The sequence below is a fragment of the Cynara cardunculus genome (genome assembly GCF_001531365.2).
Source record: "Cynara cardunculus var. scolymus isolate 2C chromosome LG 1, CcrdV1, whole genome shotgun sequence".
NCBI lineage: Eukaryota > Viridiplantae > Streptophyta > Magnoliopsida > Asterales > Asteraceae > Cynara > Cynara cardunculus.
Genome location: NC_037528.1, coordinates 9,118,749 through 9,139,425, shown reverse-complemented (window position 1 = coordinate 9,139,425; position 20,677 = coordinate 9,118,749). Strand labels below are relative to the sequence as shown.

The 20,677-nt window shown below is 32.1% G+C and overlaps 2 protein-coding genes across 3 annotated transcripts; one reads left to right on the top strand and one right to left on the bottom strand.

The window, feature by feature from the left end:
• Positions 1-1,068: 1,068 nt before the first annotated feature.
• Positions 1,069-1,720, bottom strand: LOC112514194 (histone H3.2). Its single transcript, XM_025120527.1, has one exon. It carries the CDS (start codon positions 1,653-1,655, stop codon positions 1,245-1,247), a length of 411 nt encoding a protein of 136 aa, XP_024976295.1. The 5' UTR covers positions 1,656-1,720; the 3' UTR covers positions 1,069-1,244.
• A 5,882-nt stretch (positions 1,721-7,602) lies between these two features.
• Positions 7,603-18,994, top strand: LOC112523824. 2 transcript variants are annotated; one of them, XM_025133503.1, is made up of 18 exons: positions 7,603-7,694; positions 7,768-7,864; positions 7,953-8,039; positions 8,202-8,221; positions 8,645-8,678; positions 9,067-9,157; positions 11,168-11,259; positions 12,951-13,025; positions 14,119-14,207; positions 14,559-14,685; positions 14,858-14,947; positions 15,262-15,327; positions 15,970-16,061; positions 16,682-16,747; positions 16,964-17,030; positions 17,995-18,083; positions 18,321-18,441; positions 18,525-18,994. In XM_025133503.1, the coding sequence occupies exons 1-18, from the start codon at positions 7,636-7,638 to the stop codon at positions 18,600-18,602; spliced, it is 1,440 nt and encodes a 479-aa protein (XP_024989271.1). In that variant the 5' UTR covers positions 7,603-7,635; the 3' UTR covers positions 18,603-18,994. The 2 variants fall into 2 exon arrangements, with proteins under 2 accessions (XP_024989271.1, XP_024989267.1); XM_025133499.1 differs by having other exon boundaries at positions 8,202-8,251.
• The last annotated feature ends 1,683 nt before the right edge of the window (positions 18,995-20,677 follow it).

Sequence of the window (20,677 nt, the reverse complement as noted above, 5' to 3'; positions counted from 1 at the left end):
AAAAAAACATTGTATCTATCAAAATACTCACTAAAATATATAAAACCATAAACATAATCACTAAACAAAATAACACCATATATTTGCTAATTTTAAAGCATCCACTCATGTGCTTCATATTTATCTATACTATCTTATTAAATAAATTTAGCAAAAGTCTTAAAATACTAAATAACCAAAATACCCTTTATACTACTTTTATGTCACTTTTTCACTCCATCCTCTCCTCACATACACTCACCATCTCACAACCGATTTTTTAAAATTATAATTTTAAATTTACATTTTATACCCCTGTAATTAGTTAATTAATTACTTTACGTCATTTACTTTTAAATGTTTCATTTTAAACATTTATCAAATTAACATACATAATCGTATATCAATTAAAACATGTTTAAAAAATACATTTTTATTTTAACAAGTTACACAATTATAATCCTCTCGTTAATACCTTCGAAATGAGTCCAATATTGAATAGTTTTTGACTTAATTATATTATTATATACTATGAAAAAAATATCTTTAGTATTTAGGATTTATACTTTTATAGTTATTTATTTATATATATACTATATATTTTGAGGTTAGGCTATTCAAATTTGTAGTTTTCTTTATTGGTTTTAAGTGTTTATCTTAAAACTCAAGTTTCTTGGTTCTTTGCTCTTTGTGTAAATCGAATACATTTATGGAGTCGTTTAAATATGTTGAATTTTAAATATATTGGATTTTAAATTGTCATACAACTTTTTCCATCAATAGTCTGTAATTGGAACCATAACTCTTATTTATTCAAATTGTATTAATATGTAAAGACCAAGTGTAACATATATTATCATTAAATCTTATCTTATAAAATCAGTGAAACTTCAAAATCGTTAAAATTCATGGCTCCCATTGCATTGTACGGATATAAAACTAGTCATATATTATAATAAAGTTTTGTATCCATTACAATTCGTTATAAGAAAATATGCACAATTTACACTATATTATAAGCATATGTATATTTTTTTAAATTCAAAATTACAAATAAATTATATGTTATTACAAATTAATAAAGCATATGCAAAGATCCAGGTATCAAATTAAAAGAAGATCATTTGTTCATATAATGGAGTACCATGGATTGACAATATAAACCCTAAAACTTACCCGATTTACTTGAAATGAGTACAAAAACTCTACCTGATTATAGCAATAGGGTAACCGTACAATGTGTTCATCAAAACGAAACCCTAATTCTAAGCTCTTTCACCACGAATCCTGCGAGCGAGCTGGATATCCTTAGGCATGATGGTGACTCTCTTGGCATGAATCGCACAGAGATTGGTGTCTTCAAAAAGTCCAACCAAATAAGCCTCGGCGGCCTCCTGAAGAGCAGCCACGGCGGAGCTCTGAAAACGCAGATCGGTTTTGAAATCCTGAGCAATTTCCCTCACTAGCCTCTGAAATGGAAGTTTCCTGATCAACAATTCGGTGCTCTTCTGGTACTTTCTGATTTCCCTCAGAGCAACAGTTCCTGGCCTGAACCTATGTGGCTTCTTCACTCCTCCGGTTGCCGGAGCAGACTTCCTTGCGGCCTTCGTTGCCAATTGCTTCCTCGGAGCCTTTCCTCCGGTGGACTTCCTGGCGGTTTGTTTGGTACGAGCCATTTGAAGGGAATTAGTGAAAGATGTGTTTAAGGGATGGAAGCTCTAGAAAGATTGTGAGTGTTGTAGACGATGGATTGAGACGTCAGTTCTTTGGGTTTTTATCGGAGAATTTCGGGTGAGCGGGAAACTCTGAATTTTTGGGGGTTGAAGATGTTTTTGACGAGGTGAGTTGAGCCGTTGGATTAAGTGAAATCGGACGGGCAGTAACAAAATGACGCGGATCGTAATCTGTGCGCGATGCAATCACTGTTTTTCTTTTCTTTTCTTTTCTTTTCTTTTTTTAATATTAAATTATTAATGATTATTATTTAAGGAAAGTCCGTTAACAACTTAAATAAGTTATTTCATTTATCTACTAATGGGTTGTTTGACAATTACTTAATGGTTTGATGTAAAATGATTAAAAGATTCTCATGATATATAGTGCAAAATGAAATATAATTCGACAATTGTTTATGATGAAATTAGGGCGTTGAATGGTTAAGGAAGACTCATGATACAAAATCATTCAGAGGGTTTTAAAACCATTAAGAGACATTTTTTTTCTCAAACAAGATTCACATCTTAAGATGATAAATCTTATGGCCAAACATACAATGCACAAATAGAATAAGCTATCATCTTACTACATCACCTCCAAAAACGAGCATACATCATAGTTTGAAGGGTGTTTATGTGTTTGTTCGTTCTTTAACCTAACAATCATCTCCTTTTTAAGAGATGGGTGACTATAAAAAAACACAAAATCTAGTAACGAGTTGTTTATGCTATATTTTTTTCATATATTTGATAAACCCAAACATGGAATATATATACAACGCTTTTTCTGTTACTGGTTGAAATGTTGAAGGTTCTAGAGTTGCTTATTATTGGTGGAGCTTTTTGACTGACCTGATTAAAGAAACTTATCATTGTACTCTTCCTAAATTCTGGTGAATCAAATGCTCCATAAAGAGCTCATTATTTGTTTCCATATCTACAGACAACGATACATGTTCACAGTAACGCTATTTTCCATTGTCCACAAAGAACGGTCTCGTATTGTAGTGACTTGACACATTCATGGAGGACACACCTCTATGTTTTCAATATATAACAACTTCAACTAATGACTCAAGTTCATGCATTTGACTTGGCTTCAAATCTCAACGTACTAGGTGTTGAAATATATCTTATCCCTTCAATGTATATTTTGAAGACAATTAGTCTAAATGCGTTCAACATTATTATTACGTGGTGTTATTATAAATATTTATCACTATAGGAACTCGATACTTTGTGACATACAATGCCCGTTTACCCCCCTCTCAACAATATGTGAATGTCTAATATCATCGCCGAATATGGCACCTCCAACTGATTTGGCTCAAGTCTGTTGGTGAAAAAAAAAATGATCTAAATTTCTTAAAATTGATCTCTCTCTCTCTCTCTCACTCTATATATATATGTATATATATATATGAGGAAAAACCAAAATTGATTACATGACTTCTAAATTGTTATTTTTCAATAAATATATTTTCAAGTTTATTTCGATAAGACCAATTCAGATATACATTTCTTTTTATTTTTGTTGAGATTTTAGAATAATGTTTTTTTTGTACTTTTTATTGTTTCAAGAAAGGGAATTCCATGATCCAAAAGGTGGGGGAGACATTAATTTCTTCTTCTCATTGATTTGGATTTTGATTGCATTTTAATCTAGGATTTTTATTGTATTGTGATTTAGGTTTTTACTATATATTTGATTTTTCAATAAATTTCCATGGGCTCTTTACTTCTTTTAAGATTTACTTATTTATCATGAACTGTAAATAAATGAAATTTGTATTTTATTTTGGATTTGTGATGGTAATTAATGGTGGTGGGTACCTCTGTTTCTAGATCCTTAAACAAGAATAAGGGATATTATCAAAGGGCCTTCGGCCTAGCAGTATCGTAGCCTTTGGCTTCCTAGGAAGTCAAGGGTTCAAACCCCACAAAAGGTGAGAAGGGTGTGTGAGTTTATTTGTTGCATTTGCTCGTTTATAAATATTATATACTTCAAAAAAAAAAAAAACAAGGGATATTAATTAACATTTGCCTTTTGTTTTGGTTATTAGATGATGGATTAAATACAGTAGATAAACTCTTAGTTGATCCTTGTTTTTATTTATAAATTAATCAACGTTAAAATATAAAAGAACAACACGAGGAGATAGATGGAACGGAAGAGTTGTTTTTTAGTTTCACATCATAATGTTAAAGGGTAAAATGACCATATTGCCCCAATGCAAGGGGACTTCATGTATGGAACTTAACAACCATTGTTGAAAACGGCTAACACCAAAGGAAACTGCTAACCCTGTTTTTTTAATGCCGATACTTTCTCTTTCATACCACAAATGTTTGGTTCTATCAAATGAAATTCGATGATAAAAACCAACAGACATGTGTAACCCCTATATCGCGTAAAAGGATTGCTCATTTGAAATAGCACCAATTAAGCAAAAGAAGATGAACTTTTCAACGACAATGTGCATGATAATTTTCAGTCAATTAAGGTGTGACGAGATTGAAAGGATCACACTGTACATGATGCTTAATGTTATAATAGTTGTATGAGTAAATTACATTTTTTATTTCCAACTAAACCATCAAAAATAAAACCGTTAGAATAAAACATTAAAGACGTTAAAAATAGTGGGTCTATTGAATACAAAAGGATCAACTTCAACCACACGTTAAAAATATATATTTAATATTATAATAATTATAAAAACTCAATATTACTTAATATATTAAACTATTAAAATTGAACATGAGTATTTTTTGGGAGAGATGTCCAAATCGGTAATTAATTAATTACATCGGTTACAAATCAGTAATTGCACATTCCATTTATAGTTCGTAGAATCATTCGTGATACATGAACATTGATGAACACACAAAAACATACGCTTCATGCTTATGATTGAACATAACTGTTGATCTCCATCATACTACAAAGATTAACATAAGGTTCATCAAAACTGAAAACACCGTAACTTTGAATACAATTACATGTTGATTACACTTCAAATGATGCTCGATTGGTTACCAAGGAGTGTGTTCAATGCATTGTATTATGCCACCTTTCAAGATGCTGATGTGAACGTAACTTCGTATTGGTGAATACACCAAACTGTTTACCCGTTGGAAGTAGTGAACGTAACTGCATCGACATTGTTAATAATCATGAAACCAAATAAGTGAACATATGCATGAATATTTGTAACGTCTGTCATGTTAGTGACAATTTCATGTTGTTGAAAATTTATGTTCACACCTAATGAATAGCTATTCCGTAAAACATTAAAGATGAACATGATGGAAATCATAATAAGGTGCTCATTACGTCTGGAAGAATTAAAAAGAATAACACTTATTACATAATTTACTAAGCATACATGAACACCATTGACAAGGTTTAACATAAATGAAACGAGACATAATCATACAAAATATTTATCAAGCATGAAAAACAACATTCATAATTAATCGTTTGAAACTGTAACATTTTTTAATAATACAAAAAACAATAAATACGTTATTAGTATTGAAACTCATGATCGTTCAAGAACATCATTTACATATCATTGTACAACATAAAAATCAATAAAAATTTGTTTAAAAAATTACAAACAATACATTAAAAAACATGAAAACTTACGAAACAGTTGACTTTGAATTGTTTGTTGGATCCTGTTATGTCTCAATTGTTCATAGTGGACTCTCCATTGGTAACATATCTGGAGCGAACACCATCAACATTTAGGGAGGATTTGATTGACAATATATTTGTTGACATCGGATGGTCAATCCATTAAAAAGAATATACCAAAGAAAAAGCCTTGGTAGACGGTGATTGTTTAGTTGTTGAAGCTTTATTGGACGTTGATTAAGAAAACTTTCATTTGTGAAAGACATTCAATTTTCATTGCTATGATCTAAAACAAACATTTAAATTTTTTTACTTTTTCTTATTAAGTTGCATTCAAATTAAATATTATAAGAGTAAAATATTTATTAAGTAAATATGAAACATTATTTTCGAGATATATTTTGTTTGTTAAAAAAGTAATTTTTCATATTTTATGTTGTTCAAATAAACACATATATTTTAAAGTTCTCTTTAAAATATTAACGAAATAAATTGTTATCTACAATTTTTTAATATTGTTATATTAATAAATAATTCAAAAAAATCTAATTAATTTAATATATTTATACGTCAAGTAAAAAGTTTTTGAACAAATATAATATATTATTTAAAAGATAATATTTTTTGGTAAAAAAAGGAAWAATTTTTATTTTTATTTTTTCAAAAAACACATATTTTTTTAAAAATGTTAGCGAGATAAGTTGTGTTTTACTAGTTTTATTGATATGGGTATATTAATGAATAATTTAGAATTTTTTAATCCATTTAATACATTTATTAAATAACATGTAAAATATCTAAATATTAAAATTAAAAATACAGTGTTTAATAAGAACTAGTAAATGCTATAATAAAATAATTTTAAAAGTACAATAATGTAGTAAGAAAGTCACACCACTATAGTACATGTGGACAGCCTACGTGGACAATGAGGTGACATGAAAACCTAGTATAATGAGTAAGTTTAAATCAAAAAGTTACCCAATGCTATAATGGGTAAATTTTTCAAAGTACAATGTCCTAATAAAAAATAGTTTGAAAATACATTGCTGTAATAAGAAAAACTGAAAATACAATGCTATAATAAAGAAATTTATGAAAGTATATTGCTATTTTGTGCATTTTGCTCTAAATTCTATATTCGAAATTAATTAGATTTAAAAATAAAGTACCGTAATCACTTATACATTGATAATGAATAAAATGCAAATAGATTTTAGTCTTTTAGAACATCCCTTACACATTCTTAGGGGCCGTTTACCCAATTGGTTATCCGTAAGCGCTTACTGATAGAAGTCAACACTATGATTTATTTTGATGCGTAAGATTTTAGTATATTACAACAAATCAAATGCAAAATTTTAATGGGTAAGCGCTTATCTTGGTAAAAAACGTCATCCTCACTTACCGGGTAAGACTCTCCATCATTCTCATCGCTCTTATCCAGTAAGATTTTTGACCCTTCTCATGTTTATCATTTGAGGAAATTTATCCGGCAAGCACTTACCAAGTAAGTGTTTAGTAAACGACCATTTAAAACATCTCCAATAGATTTGTAAAATGAAGATTTTGAGGCTTTTGTTACAATATATTCTCCAAAACTTTCTCAAAAATGGAGAAAACATGGGAGAGAAAATAGAATTCTCTAAATTTAGAGATTATTCTAAAAATAATATTTATAAAAGAGAAATGACTTTTTATTAATTACACGGATGAAATTGTTTGAATTTAATATTTAGGATAGAAAAAAAATGATATTTTATAAATTGTATCGAATATCTTAATGATGTATTTAATTATATAATCTTAAAATAAAGTAAATGTCGGAAATAAAAGTAATTATTTTTGGAGATTTTGATTGTTTATTTTGTACATTTTGGATGGAGATGTTATTACATCATCTTCCAAAAATGTAAAATGAAAATTTAAAATTTTAAAAGTAATACATTTATTTTTAATAGTTTTTATTTTAAAGTATATAAAATATTATTCGTTAAATTTTAAATATCTAAATTTAAAGTTTTTGTTACCTTTTCAATTTAGAAAAATATATATTATATAGAAAATTTGCGTAAAATCTCCACTTTTTTTCACAAAATCCATTGAAAAATCTTTAAAGGCATTTTCATTAATTTTTAAAATAAAAATAAAATAAAGTTACATTTAATTTCAAGAAATTGTTGATGCTCCTTCTATCTAATATTATTGAGCGGCAATTCTTTCAGTAAAATTTGTCTTTCCACAGAAGGGCGGGAACTACCGGCTTCGGCGACTCCGGCCAGAACCCCATAATCCGCCATGGAAAAGTACGCAGTTTCGGTGGCTCAAATTGGTGAAAACCCTTCGCCGATCACAAGGTAAGCTCCTTTAATTGGTGGCAGTCTAAAAATTTGGCTAATTGCTATCTTCTTTACAATCATCCGGATGAAGGTCGCAGTGGAAAAGGAGTCGAATTGAATTGACCGGAAAATCTGTACGCAATTACCATCACGACGTCTCACCGCTGCTAATGCAATCGTATTCCGAGGTAAGAACGGTCGGTTTTTGGTTGGGTGGTTTATCAACATGCTTTTATTTTACTAAATTACTAACCCTAGATTTGTTTACTTTGGGAGATTGGGGCATTCCGTCACACGTATCATATCGATGGACTACCTTGTAAAACGCATATCACAAGCGTCTATTCCTTTTCATTTTCCTTGGTTGGCATTCTTTATATTTTACTACTTTCTGTAAAGGAAAAAGTACTCCTCGTCCCAAATTAAACAAGCTTAATCCACCAAGGATTTTAATGAGTTAGTCTGGGACTGAGAGAGTAGAAATTACAAAGGGAATTGCTTATAGATAATAGCGATGTTTTGCAGATCAATGTGACCACCATTGGGTACTCATCAGACACCTCCAGCAATAGACTGTCAGTGTTATAGCTCTAATTTTTTATATTAAGTTGCTGCCTTTGCTTAAGATATAATTATATATACATATTGTAAGAAAAGCCATGCACGCAGCCCCACGCCTTTGTATGTGATGCAATTTATTTGATGACAAATGCTAAGTTGATGTTAAGCATGTAGTGAAATCCATATACCTATTCTCATATTTACAGGTTGGAGGGAGTATCCACTAACCACAATCATATTGCCGAGGCTGCTACTGTGATCTCCTAAATTCATAAATGAACTTGCTTTGTTTCTTTAATTTTCAATTGCCTAACTAGAACAATAATCTTCTATTCCTTTTCACTTATATATTTTTCCGATTTAAAAGAACCTTAACATTATCTATTTATCTAAATATCATTATCCAGGATGGGCGTCTCTGCTTTGGAATTTGACACAAAGGTAAACTTGCTTCATTGCATGGAAAAATATAGCATGTGATTTTATGTTTTCTTCATCAGACTGGGTCCTCATGGAAACAACTCTTCAACTCTTTGGAGGAGAGTCAGGTCTGCTTAAATCCCACTCTCAGACCCCACCCTGAGTTAGTATGGTTTGGTTTATCATCACCACACCGGATGTTTTGATTGTAATTCTTATCATATGTTTTACTCACGCATCTCATAATGTAGCAGTTAATTCATGATCATGTGTATGACTGTATGTTTATCATCATTCATCCATAGCTAGAAATGTGAAGACTATTTCAGGTCTCACTTTTAGCCTCTTTCCCTAATTTAGGCTAGGAGTAGCATACACCTAACTATTTAAGTAATTATCTTTTTGTTAGGGAATCTATTTGGCATCAGGGACAAGAACAGGGTGCTTAACAGTGCATGACTTTGAATCTCTATACTGTCAGAGTAATGAATCTGTATTACGTAAGTTTTGGTCTATGATTTTTGTCAGCAATGTTTTACTCCAATGATTTTAATTGGAAAATCAATTAATATTTTGGTAGAACAGTGACATTTCTGTGAATCACATGAAACGTGCAAAAATACGTCTTTAGAGTTCTTACTAATTGACTGTTGACTCTAATGAACTTATATCAATTGGTTTTCACCCTATGCTGTTATATCGGTCAGAATACGAAATATCGGTCAGGACTGATATTCGATATATCGGTTATATCGGTGATATATCGGAAATAGCGGTTAACATAATATTTTTTAGAATTATATATATAATATGCATTAATTAGAGTTTAGAAATATAGTTTCAAAATTAAAACATCACATCATCTAAAGTGTTCAAAAACAAGCTAATCGCAAGCAATAGGTTCGGCATCTGAGTCAACATCATCCAATACATTCACTTCTTCGTTTAGGTTAGCTTCCCAATCTTCCTCTTCTTCCCCTTCATCTCCAACATGATGATGATCATCATCATCTCTATAGCGCTCCCTTTTACTTCTTGTACTTGGTCCAACTTCTTCATTACCTTCCATTCCTTCTCGTACATCCGACCAAAGGAGGCCATCTCTTGCATCCACAAACTCTTGGAGCTCAACGTCGGTTGGAACCACCCAATCATCATTTTCTTCAACATCTCTCAAGAAAATAGGATTTGAAGACTTGCTATCTTTAAGAGATTTGTAGCGCCTCTCTAATATCGCTAAAAATCGGAAAATATCGCCTCAAAATATCGCTAAAAATCGCTAAATATCGGAAAATATCGCCGATAATATCGTTCCCGATATTTTGACCGATATTTGAGTTCCGATATTTTTTCTAGGAGCGATATCCGATATATCGACGATATATCGCGATATTAACAGCATAGTAATTTCACCACATGAATTGTTTTCTACCTTTTTCTTTCTTCATATATGCTTAAATTGAAATAAAGGTGGTTTTCCTTGTTTAAGTATATATCATCTGCATGCTCTTAAGTTCCGCTGCCTACAATTAGAGGGAAGTTCAAACGTAAGTGAACATATTTGAGCTGCATGAGGTAACAAGTAACAAACTAACAATGACCAGCATCATCTCAACAAATTGCTCCTTTTTTTTTGTTAACTAATGTAAGTATAAGGAAAAAAGAACTGACAGATATATTGCATATTTGAATATATTAACGAAAACAAGCTAAAAGATAGTTATGGTGATTGAATGTGAGTCTGCTGCTAAATCTGCTTGTAGGCTGGTTAGAAACATTCTTAATATGTGTTAATGTGTTAGTAGTTAGTAGGCTGTCACACTCTTGTAACTTAAGGAGGCTAAACCAGGGACAGACCCAGTTTTTTTTTTTTTCAAACAGTGGCACCATTTAACTATAAGAAACAAATATAGGGAAAAATTTGCAAACGGTGGCACCATTTGACTATACGAAACAAAAGTAGGGATTTTTTTTCAAACAATGGCACCATTTGACTAAGAAAATGACACTAATAGGACTCGAACTTGGGTCTGTGTAGAAGAAAAGCCTTGCAAACCAATTCTACCAAAGAAAACTTGTTCTCAATGTAGTTTCAAAATACATACGGTGGCACCACCGTAGGTCCGTCCCTTGTTAAAACCACAAATTAACATTATTTTGTTTCACCTCATATAAAGAATTATGCGGAGAATCAACTTTCTTGTGTTTTCTTCCTCTAAAACATAAAAGAAGCATTTGTAGCTATTATTGATCAAGTAAAACGTTTCTACTCATGTCATCATCTCAGCATATCATATTGGAAATTTGAATAAAAATATTAAATTAGTGTAGCATCTTATAAAAACTTACCGTACCTGATATTACTTTTTAGATATAAGATATATCAGTGCTACAACAATATAATGTTGTCTGCTTTAATAGTGTATTTTTCAACTTTCAACCATGAATTTAAGACTGGGTTTGTCGGTTTGGTTTTTTATATTCCCTTTTGCATCCTTTTTTGGTTATAGGCCCACAGGAAGATGAGGGCAAACACTTGCTGCACATTTCTTTATCTAATTGTATAGATGTTGTCCGCTGGAATCCAACTAACCAGGATGAGGTGTGTTATGGCCTTTTCTTCTTATTGTCAATTTTTTCCTTCTCTCTGCAAATGTGTAAGTTTTATACTCTATTATAATATTGAAAGCAACATATATACCAAATAGTGACATTTGTTGTAACTAATATATTTGATTACGCTCAGTTCGTGCGTTCCAATTTCATACTTATATGCACTTGGAACTTAGGAACTGGTCAATCTATTATAACCAACCTAGCGAATTTGTTTCTGATGATCCATTGAGGTCATATTGTCAACTTATAAGTTCATTAGATATTCATTATATATGGATGATTGAAAATTTTCTAATTTTCAAAGAAGCTTCCTTCATCATATGTTTTATGCTGTTAAAGACTTCCAATGATCATGGTTTTAAAAATCGTTTGAGGCTTACGCTCGAGGTGAGGCGGCCCAAAACCGCACCTGAGGCAACGCCTCTTGGACCCTGGACGAGGCTTACGCCTTTGTTCAGTGAGGCGTGAGGCGATGTCAAGGCGCATGCCTCAGATGATCTACTTTGGTAATGTTCTTTTTTGACTTTTTTATTATTGGCATCAGTAGTACTTCTCCTTATAGTACCAGTCTTTTTGTATTTTTAAAAACTAAAAGTCAAAGCACAATGGCCCCAATGCGTATTTTTAATATTTTAAAGCCCAAAAAGCTGGTACTTTCTCCTCTCAATCAAAAAGTGTGGTTGGACCCTTCCTCTTCCTCCAAGCAACCAATTTTTCCAAACCCTCTCAGCCAGTCTCACAGTTTCACTCTTTCTTATGTCAAGAACCATTGAACCAACGCCTCTTAGTAATTTAATACTATACATAAAAAATATATATACAAATGTGTGTGTATATATATATCTGTGTAGTATATGTACGTATTTTGGTGTATCTATATTTCTGCCTCGTGCTTACGCCTTGGATCATATCGAGGCTTACGCCTCGCCTCGTTGACGGAAAATGCCTCGAGGCCCGATTCGGCCTTTTAAAACCTTGCCAATGATAACCTTTGTTGGAGTCCCACATCTGTTAGTCATAGACCAACTCTCTTGGGGTCTGTTAAAGAGAGAATAAGGGGTTTCCACATATCATAATAAGGTTTCAGATCCCCCTACTTTTTTGGTGAGAAAATCCTAGCCGGCGGTGTCAAAACCCTAGCTGCCTCCAGTGACGGAATCCCCGCCATTGAACAAAACTCTAGCCATCGTCATCACCTGACCATGCCACCACCAGCAGATGTAACTACTACCTGTGCCTGAACGAGATCTAGCCTTCTTCGCCATTGCCTGACCCATATCCAATTGGACCAATTCCGCCCTTTTGCTTACGCCACCTGCCACTGTTGTTTGTTTCTGATTTGAAATTTTAGCTACTACATCACCACACCTACAACTGTTGATTTCTGAAACCGTTTCTGTTCCTGATTCTTCTGGTTGCTGATATAACTGTCATTGCTTCATGACTTCTTTCAGCTTTGGTATTAATAATCTCAGTGCCATTGACAAGCTGTTTTGTGGATATATTCATGTTAAACTGTTTATTGTCATCCTATTCATAATGCCAGTGTATGCGACCTTCAAAAATGTTACTTTTCTTACTCTATTAGCAAATGCACTTTTTTGGTATTGCCATTATATTCTATACCGCTGCAGTAGTTTGGGCTAACGCTTAACAAACAACTTGTATACCTTTTAGGTTGCATGTTCATCTCTTTGCAATGATGAAGTTCGCATCTTTGACATTGGGTATATTTCTTCAGAACCGACCGAGGTATGTTTTTCGTTTCAGTTTTCATATGCTTGTCAACCTCTAGGGGACCATTATAGGGCATGTGGTATTTACATATAATTGATTTTGTACATTGAATATACTACAGTCACAGGTACATTATGATGCTTCAATATTGTGATGCAGTCATTAAGTTTTACTAACACGGGAGCGTTTGATTTTGACTTAACAAGCTTAAGGGGCTTATGGCTTAATTTATTCAGTTATATAAGGTGTTTGATTATAACTTAACGCTAAACCCATGGTTTAATTTATTAAGCCAACTCGTCTTGCCTTTAGCCATTAAGCCAATCTTTTTCCAAAAATACCCTCTTTTTCCACTTTATCGGTTCTTTCTATTTTTCTTCAAACCCTTCACTTTTTCCTAGTCTTTTTCTAGTTGAATTTGATTTGGCATTGTGGCTACAATAAATTTTCCATGGTTTGATAAAATCAGTCTTTTTATAATATTTGATTGCATGATTTACAATGATTTGATACCTGAACTACAAGATTCTGGAGTCATTTTCAATGCTAGAAATAATAAGAAATAATTGCATAAAAAGCCAATACCTCGTTTTGCTTGAAATAAACAAGAACCAGTTTTAACGAGTTATGTATTGTTGTTGTTGGCTTTCCATGCATTTTTTCGTTTGTAAAAGTGAAGTGGCACTAAAATATTTACTTGAAAATAAGATAATACTTTTGAAGTTGAAGGCTATGTTTATCATTTTCATAATTTTTTTCCTTTTTTTGTATAGCCGCTATATTGAAGGTGAAAATAATTTGAGGACATGTATGGGTGATTAGTAATAATAAATAAATTTGAATGATTACACTTTCTGTATTTTGTTGGGGCAATCTTTCCCTAGGTTATGTCAGGAAGCAGATGTTAAATACCATGTTTAGGTGATTAGTAGTTGTATTTGAATGATAAGATTTTTCTCATCTTCATTGGGCAATCTTCTTATGCATATTATCGCAGTTCCTGTGGTGATGAGTATGAGCGCACATATTTTAATAGAAATCCTTTTCCAATATTAATTTTCTAAGTGAACCCTGATAACTTCAATTTTTCCTGTTTATCAATCTGCAGATTTTAAGAAAGAGGCCTACTGTCACTGTTCATGGTGGTAGTGCGCGCAAAGGTTTATCTGATATAGCCTTCCTTGATGATAACTCAAGGTTCGTAAAAGAAAAGCTTAATATTGATTAATAACTAAAATCTTAGTAGATGCTGCATGCTTTGTTGATGTGGTTATACTCGCCATTAGAAGATTGCAAATCATGTCTGAGTCACATCCTCAGCCTAATGAGGTAGTGTTGGTTGGGTATATTTCAACAAGTTACCTTTCTGAGACCTTGTATAGATCTTATAATAGTAACTTCCTTATAAGGCTATGAGCCACAGAATGATTCGTGTAGCAAAAGTAGTGGAGATTCTCATTTTTATTATTTTGATTCCAAGCGTTCTACAGCTGGGTTTTCAGCATAGAATTGGTCGTGTAATCGCATGTGTCATGATTTATTCAGTAGGGTACTTGCTTCCGATGCGTGTGGAGCCATAAGCATCTGGGACAGAAGAGCGAGCCACCTTCCACAAACTGGGCTTGCAACTAATGCAAATAGCAGCCTTACCAGCATCCAACTAAATGGAGATCAAGTAAATAATTTTAACATATTATAATATACATGACAACAATTTATGTATATTAAGGGTATACGCATGTTCCTGATTTTGTTTATTGGAACCTTATGTAGTGCGTGTTGAAATTTGTGAAAAATTTATTTTTGACAATTGATCGATCAAGACTTACCTCACATTTATTTATCAGTGTGTGTATGGTGCTAGTAAGAGTGGCTTTATATATATATGGGATCTACGTGGTGGAAGATCATCAGCTGCTTTTCAAAGTCACAATAAGGTTTTTTTTCTTTATCTCTATCCCTCCCTCCCTTCCTTTTCCTTCATTGCCTCGAGCTCTCGACATAACACACAATGCATGCTACCGCCTGTTATGAAGCTCGAACCCCAACCTCAAGGTTAATTCGTATGGTGTAGCACCATAAGGACTCAGTTGACTTGACTGGGACTGCCACTTTTGTTGTCATATGAACTCCTTGATACTGGACAAGTTCTCATTAAGAGGTTAACATGATAATTTTGACCATATCATACAAACGTGGATAGCGAACTTTTATGTGTTTTGGTCAATAATAAACTATCTTTACCTAACAGGTACACTCTTCTCCGGTAACATCAGTAAAGTTGGCATCCATGCTGAATAAGATCGAGCTTCTAAAGGCAAGATAGTTATTGCAATACCATGTTTTCTTTTGGTTTCTTTTCAGTCAGCATAAATTAATTAAGCTTTATATTCTTTAGTTTCATGTCATATGATGTTTTGACCGGGCACCAGCTTTTCATCAGATAATGCTAGTTTTTATTATTAAGTTCTAAAAGTGTCACTCCCACCATCAATTATTTGAATACTTTGCAAATTTAAAAACTTGATCGATAATTATTATTGTTAAGATAACACCTTAGAGATTTTTTTATAGCAATTTCTAAATTTAATGTTATTATGGATGTTCACATTGATACTGCACAATTATGATCGAAACTGGTTTGAGTGACACATCTCTAGCTTTAAATGGCCTACTTGTTACATGAATCTTATAATATTAAATTGGAATATTGATCTACTTAAGATGTTTAGATTTTACAAAGGTGAGGGTCGAGATATGTAAAATGTTTGAAGCATAGATCACTAAACATAGAATCCAACCTAGATTTACCGTTCTTTATAGCAATGAGACTCATGCATGATAATGCTAAATAAAGGTATTATGCTAGATCATTGTTCATTTCAAACATGTGGCGCATGAATATCTCAATGTTGAGTTTCATATTTGAAGACTGATGACTCCCCTATGTATGCTGCAGGCACAGTCAAATATTCTACCAAAGGAAATACAATCAATCGACATTAATCCATCTTGTCCATATCAACTGGGCTTTCATCTTGATGATGGTTGGTAAGTCAGAATATATATTCATTTGTCATCTTGATATCTTTGATGTCTTCATTAGCGCTTTTTTTTCCTTTAGTGTTTCAAAGTCTGCTATAAGGCTTATGTTTTGTAAGAGTTCTAATCTCCATATTTGTCTGCCTATATTTTATGGCTATTTAGTATTAGTTACCAGAAAGTGTCTGCATTAGACCAAACTCCTCATTTGGTGCATTTGTTATCTTCAAATCCTGTGAATACCCTCTTTCTCTCTTGCATCTATTTTATCATATAGATGATCTGACCATTGCTGATCCATACAAGGCGCTCATTTTTTGAGTGATTATAGATGCCATATTTCATATCTATGTCCAAATATGAAAATATGGCTCCTATAGATTCCCTATGTCATACTGGATAGCATGAAGAGGTTTTTTAGTCCCTCGTGCTCTTACAATATTAATATATCTTTTTAAGGGACATAATGGACTATGGACTGACATTCCTTTTACTAATTTGTGTGACATTCAACGACAGTCATTCAATGACAGGAGGAATTTTGTTAATATTATAATTTTGTATGTTCTTGGATGATATGATACCACCTTACCTCTTCTCACATATTTTGCTTGCTTTATGAATTTCAGGTCTGGTGTTCTGGATATGCATAATTTCCAAGTGACACATATCCATTGTCCTCCCCCTCCTTGGCTGTGAGTCTTTCTTTCTTCTCTCTCTCTGAAACTCTCTTCTTTATTATTTTCCTTTTGAATTCTTCCCGGGATACGTTCCTTTTATCTTTCCTTTTTGAATTTATTACCACCCATGGTGTGGTTACAAAAAAAATCCACAATTCATAATTCGAGGGACATGTCTATATGACTAGTATATTTTGTACTATTTACCACCATGTTTGTTTATGAAATCAGGGATGAAACAGATGATGAGATCCCTATATTTTCCTCGAGAAAACCATCATGGCTACCTAAAGACTCGGTAGGACCTTTATTCTTTATTTCCATTATAATTGATTTTTGTTCCTTTTTTGTCAATTAATGCTTCTATACCTAAGTAGTTCGTCTAATATTTTTTCAATTCTTAATAAAGCTCGTGAGTTACCATTTAGTTCCATGACAACACTATTAAATTCTCAGCATAAAGTTCAGATTATATAGAGCTCCCTGGTCGAATTAGTTCTGTCATGTTGTTTTCCTTCGCTGCTTTTTTGCCTACATGTTATTTTGTATGCTGCAAGAGCAATTGCCATTTAGGAGGGACAAATCCTGTTAAAAAGCATCTTTATTGGTTTTTAGGCAACCTCCATGGAAGTCTATTGGAAATGAACTCTTTGGAAACAGTTCCAATCGGAGAAGAAGCCCTAACCAACGCATCTTTCTTTCACAAAAGATAGCCATCAGTTTGAACCTGGGCCCCACTTTTCTTTTCTCTTATTTAAATATAAAATCAGCAGAAAAGATGTGTTCGTAACTATAGTGAATTAAATCGATGGAAGCTTGGCCGTTACATTCTTTTATTTAGTTAACCAACTAGATCGGTTGTTTGGCCCTAGTTAGAAACTTAACTGATAGCTTTCAGTTTATAACTTTCTGTTTCAGTGCACTTCTACCACAGATGACTACTTTAACCAATACCAATAGTCCATCGTAAATGGTTCGTTAGAAAATGTCCACTTTTCCTGTAGTGATAGCAGGCTTGACCTCTCCCTTTTCTTTCTATTCTTTTTATATGTCAATTCAGCTAGAGAAAATTACTATACCTTGGTATAAATTATTCTTTAGAAGACATCAATGGCATCTGCTCAACTTTTTGAAGAACGACCCCCCAGATTGTGCTTCTTTGGATCCAGGGAACATATTTTAAATCAAAAGAAAGAAATCAAGAAAAAATCAACTGATATGACTTAAATTTGGTAATAATTAAAAAATTGGTCTATGTGCAGATCTATGCAGTTGGGTCATCTTCAAAGAATGGGATTCACCTATTGGATTTTTATCCACACACCAGCTCCCCATGCCATGTAGACCATGAGTAAGAACTTCACATGCCCTTTAATTTTTTTTTTTCCATCGCAGCTTAAGATGAAGTCTTATCTGCTTTTCTCCATTTCTCACGCTTTTCATTAGCCGGGGGAATATAGTGGGATTGTTCGTTTGGTTTTAGCATATCTGTTATTCTCCACTCTACTCTTTTGGGATATACTGGACACGTTGGTTTTGTTTGGTTTAGCTTAAGATGAAGTCTTATGCATGTTTTTTGTTGATGTAGTGAGTTGGAGAATGCCCAAGGCAGTTCTCAGCGTAAGCAAAACAAATTTGTACCATTGTCGGAACGTGTTACTGCCTGCACCACACATCCCCTGAATGGCACCATTGTTGCTGGAACCCTGGTGTGTATACATTCACTTAATTATCCATTGTTTCCCTTTTGATGGAAAACGTAGGCTAACCTTGGAAATGGTGTTTGTTTTAGGGAGCATCTTTACTGATGATTTCTCAAAAACATATTTCATACAAGAATGAAGATGATGTTGATGCTGCTGAGAGTTAAAATAGAGGAATGATAACGTTTTGAAGTAAATAAAAATGTTTTCCTTGTTTAAATGGTTGAGAATTTCTTAGAATAATCTAGTAATCTGGATGCCTCATAGTTAGAAAGTGAAAATGGAGGTCCTGTGAGAATAAGAGTTAAAGATGAGAAGCTTAAGAAGGGATCTGGACCTTTGATCACTTTTAATCTCACATCCATCCCATAAATTGCGCTTATCACGGGAATGGATCCGGTGTATCTTGCATTGTATTAGTGTTGATCTTCAATGAGATTGATCAAAGGGTGAAGCTCCCTTCTTACCTTTCAAACCATAACTTCCATTCTCTGTAGAATCCAACTCTAAAAGTGAAATGCTTCGTATTTAGGATATATAGAATGAATAATGTATTGTATTTTAATCGAATCCTTGGGAATGAATGTTGTGGATATGAGGTTTCATACAAGTAAAATGGTTGGAATTTGGGTCCCTTTTGATGGGGATCGGTCCTTGGCTGGTACAAGAATGAAAAATTGGGAAGTATTAGGCACAAAGGATTATAGTGTGCCTATGTTCGGTTCTTGAAAGCCTGACCTTTCTAAGTTCATTATGTAGGTCGGGTTGATTTAGATTTAGATTTAGATGCCTAGCTTTTTGTGAAATAATTGTACAAGAGATAATTTCCCAATTTAACGAGTCGTACAGCCTTGATGAATAAAACATGCACCCACCACCCACCAACAATGCATGAACATATATCATTTTTGATAGAACTAGACTATAATCTTCCATGATATATGCAAAATCTACTATCTTTGGTCTGTCACACTAGTAAATGGTAAATTCTTAGGTTGATTCTAGTTAAATATGAGGTGTAATGTAGTCTTTCTACCATTTAAAATGTTTAATGAAGTTCAGAAAATAGATATTATATGAGTATTATAAAATAAAAAAGGCCCACCCCCTCCTGAGTTTCTTTGCTGACAATTGTACGTGCTCAAAGACAGACCCACCATTTTGGGTGGGGAAAGGTTAATGGCATCTTTACTTTTTTATTTATGGCACCCCTATTCTTTAATATAATTATTTTTTTGTGATTTTGTTTTTTTGTTATCTTTTTTTTTTATACTAATTTTTTTTACTTATTTTATTTAATTATAAATATAATACTATTACAAATATTATTTGTTATTCTCTAAAAAATTATTACTAAAAAATATTATTTTTATCATAATTTCTATAAAAAATATTATATGTTTTATTTTTTTTAAATATTTTTTCTTAAAAGACGTTAAATTTTTTTAATAATTATTTTAAGATATATATATATATATATATATATATTAAAATGATACTTAAAAACGTAGTGAAAGTAAGATACTCCAAATTCGGCAGTCAAAAAGTTATCTTTTAATAATTATTTATTAAAAAACAACCTTTTTTATATTATCAAACTACATGTAAATTCAATATAATAATATCATATTTTTACATATTATAAAAAGATTTATTTAATAACTATTTGAATATATTAAAAATCGGGAAAAACGTAATTTAAAAATCGTTTTTCCACTTATTTGACCTGTAAGGTAAGCAAGCCATGATATGCAGTATTTTTCGGTTGAAATGATCGAAATAATCAATTTTTAAAAGTTCGATGATTTATTTATTAAAAAATATATGTAAAGATGATTTTTTTTGTAAATAACCATGACTCAGTGAGTTGCACATATTAATTCTTTTATTTTATTTTCTTTACAATCTTGTAAGTACATTATTTTAAAAATATTAAAATAATCCAAGAAATTTGAAATACTATTTTCTGTAAAAATGATTACAATTTTCAGGTCATTTTATAAAAATAACTTTTAAATTATACAATTTTAAAAAGGTTAAAATAATTTAAGTAACCAATTTTCTAAAAAGCTTAATCATTTAATTATTCAAAAAAATGCAACAATTTAATCATTCAACATAAAAAGAATTAAACAACTTATTCAATGAAAAAAAAGTTTAAAAACATAATAATTCAAAATGGAACAATTTCTTTAATTTTCTGAATTTTTTTCTTAATTAAATTTAATATAAATGGTTTATA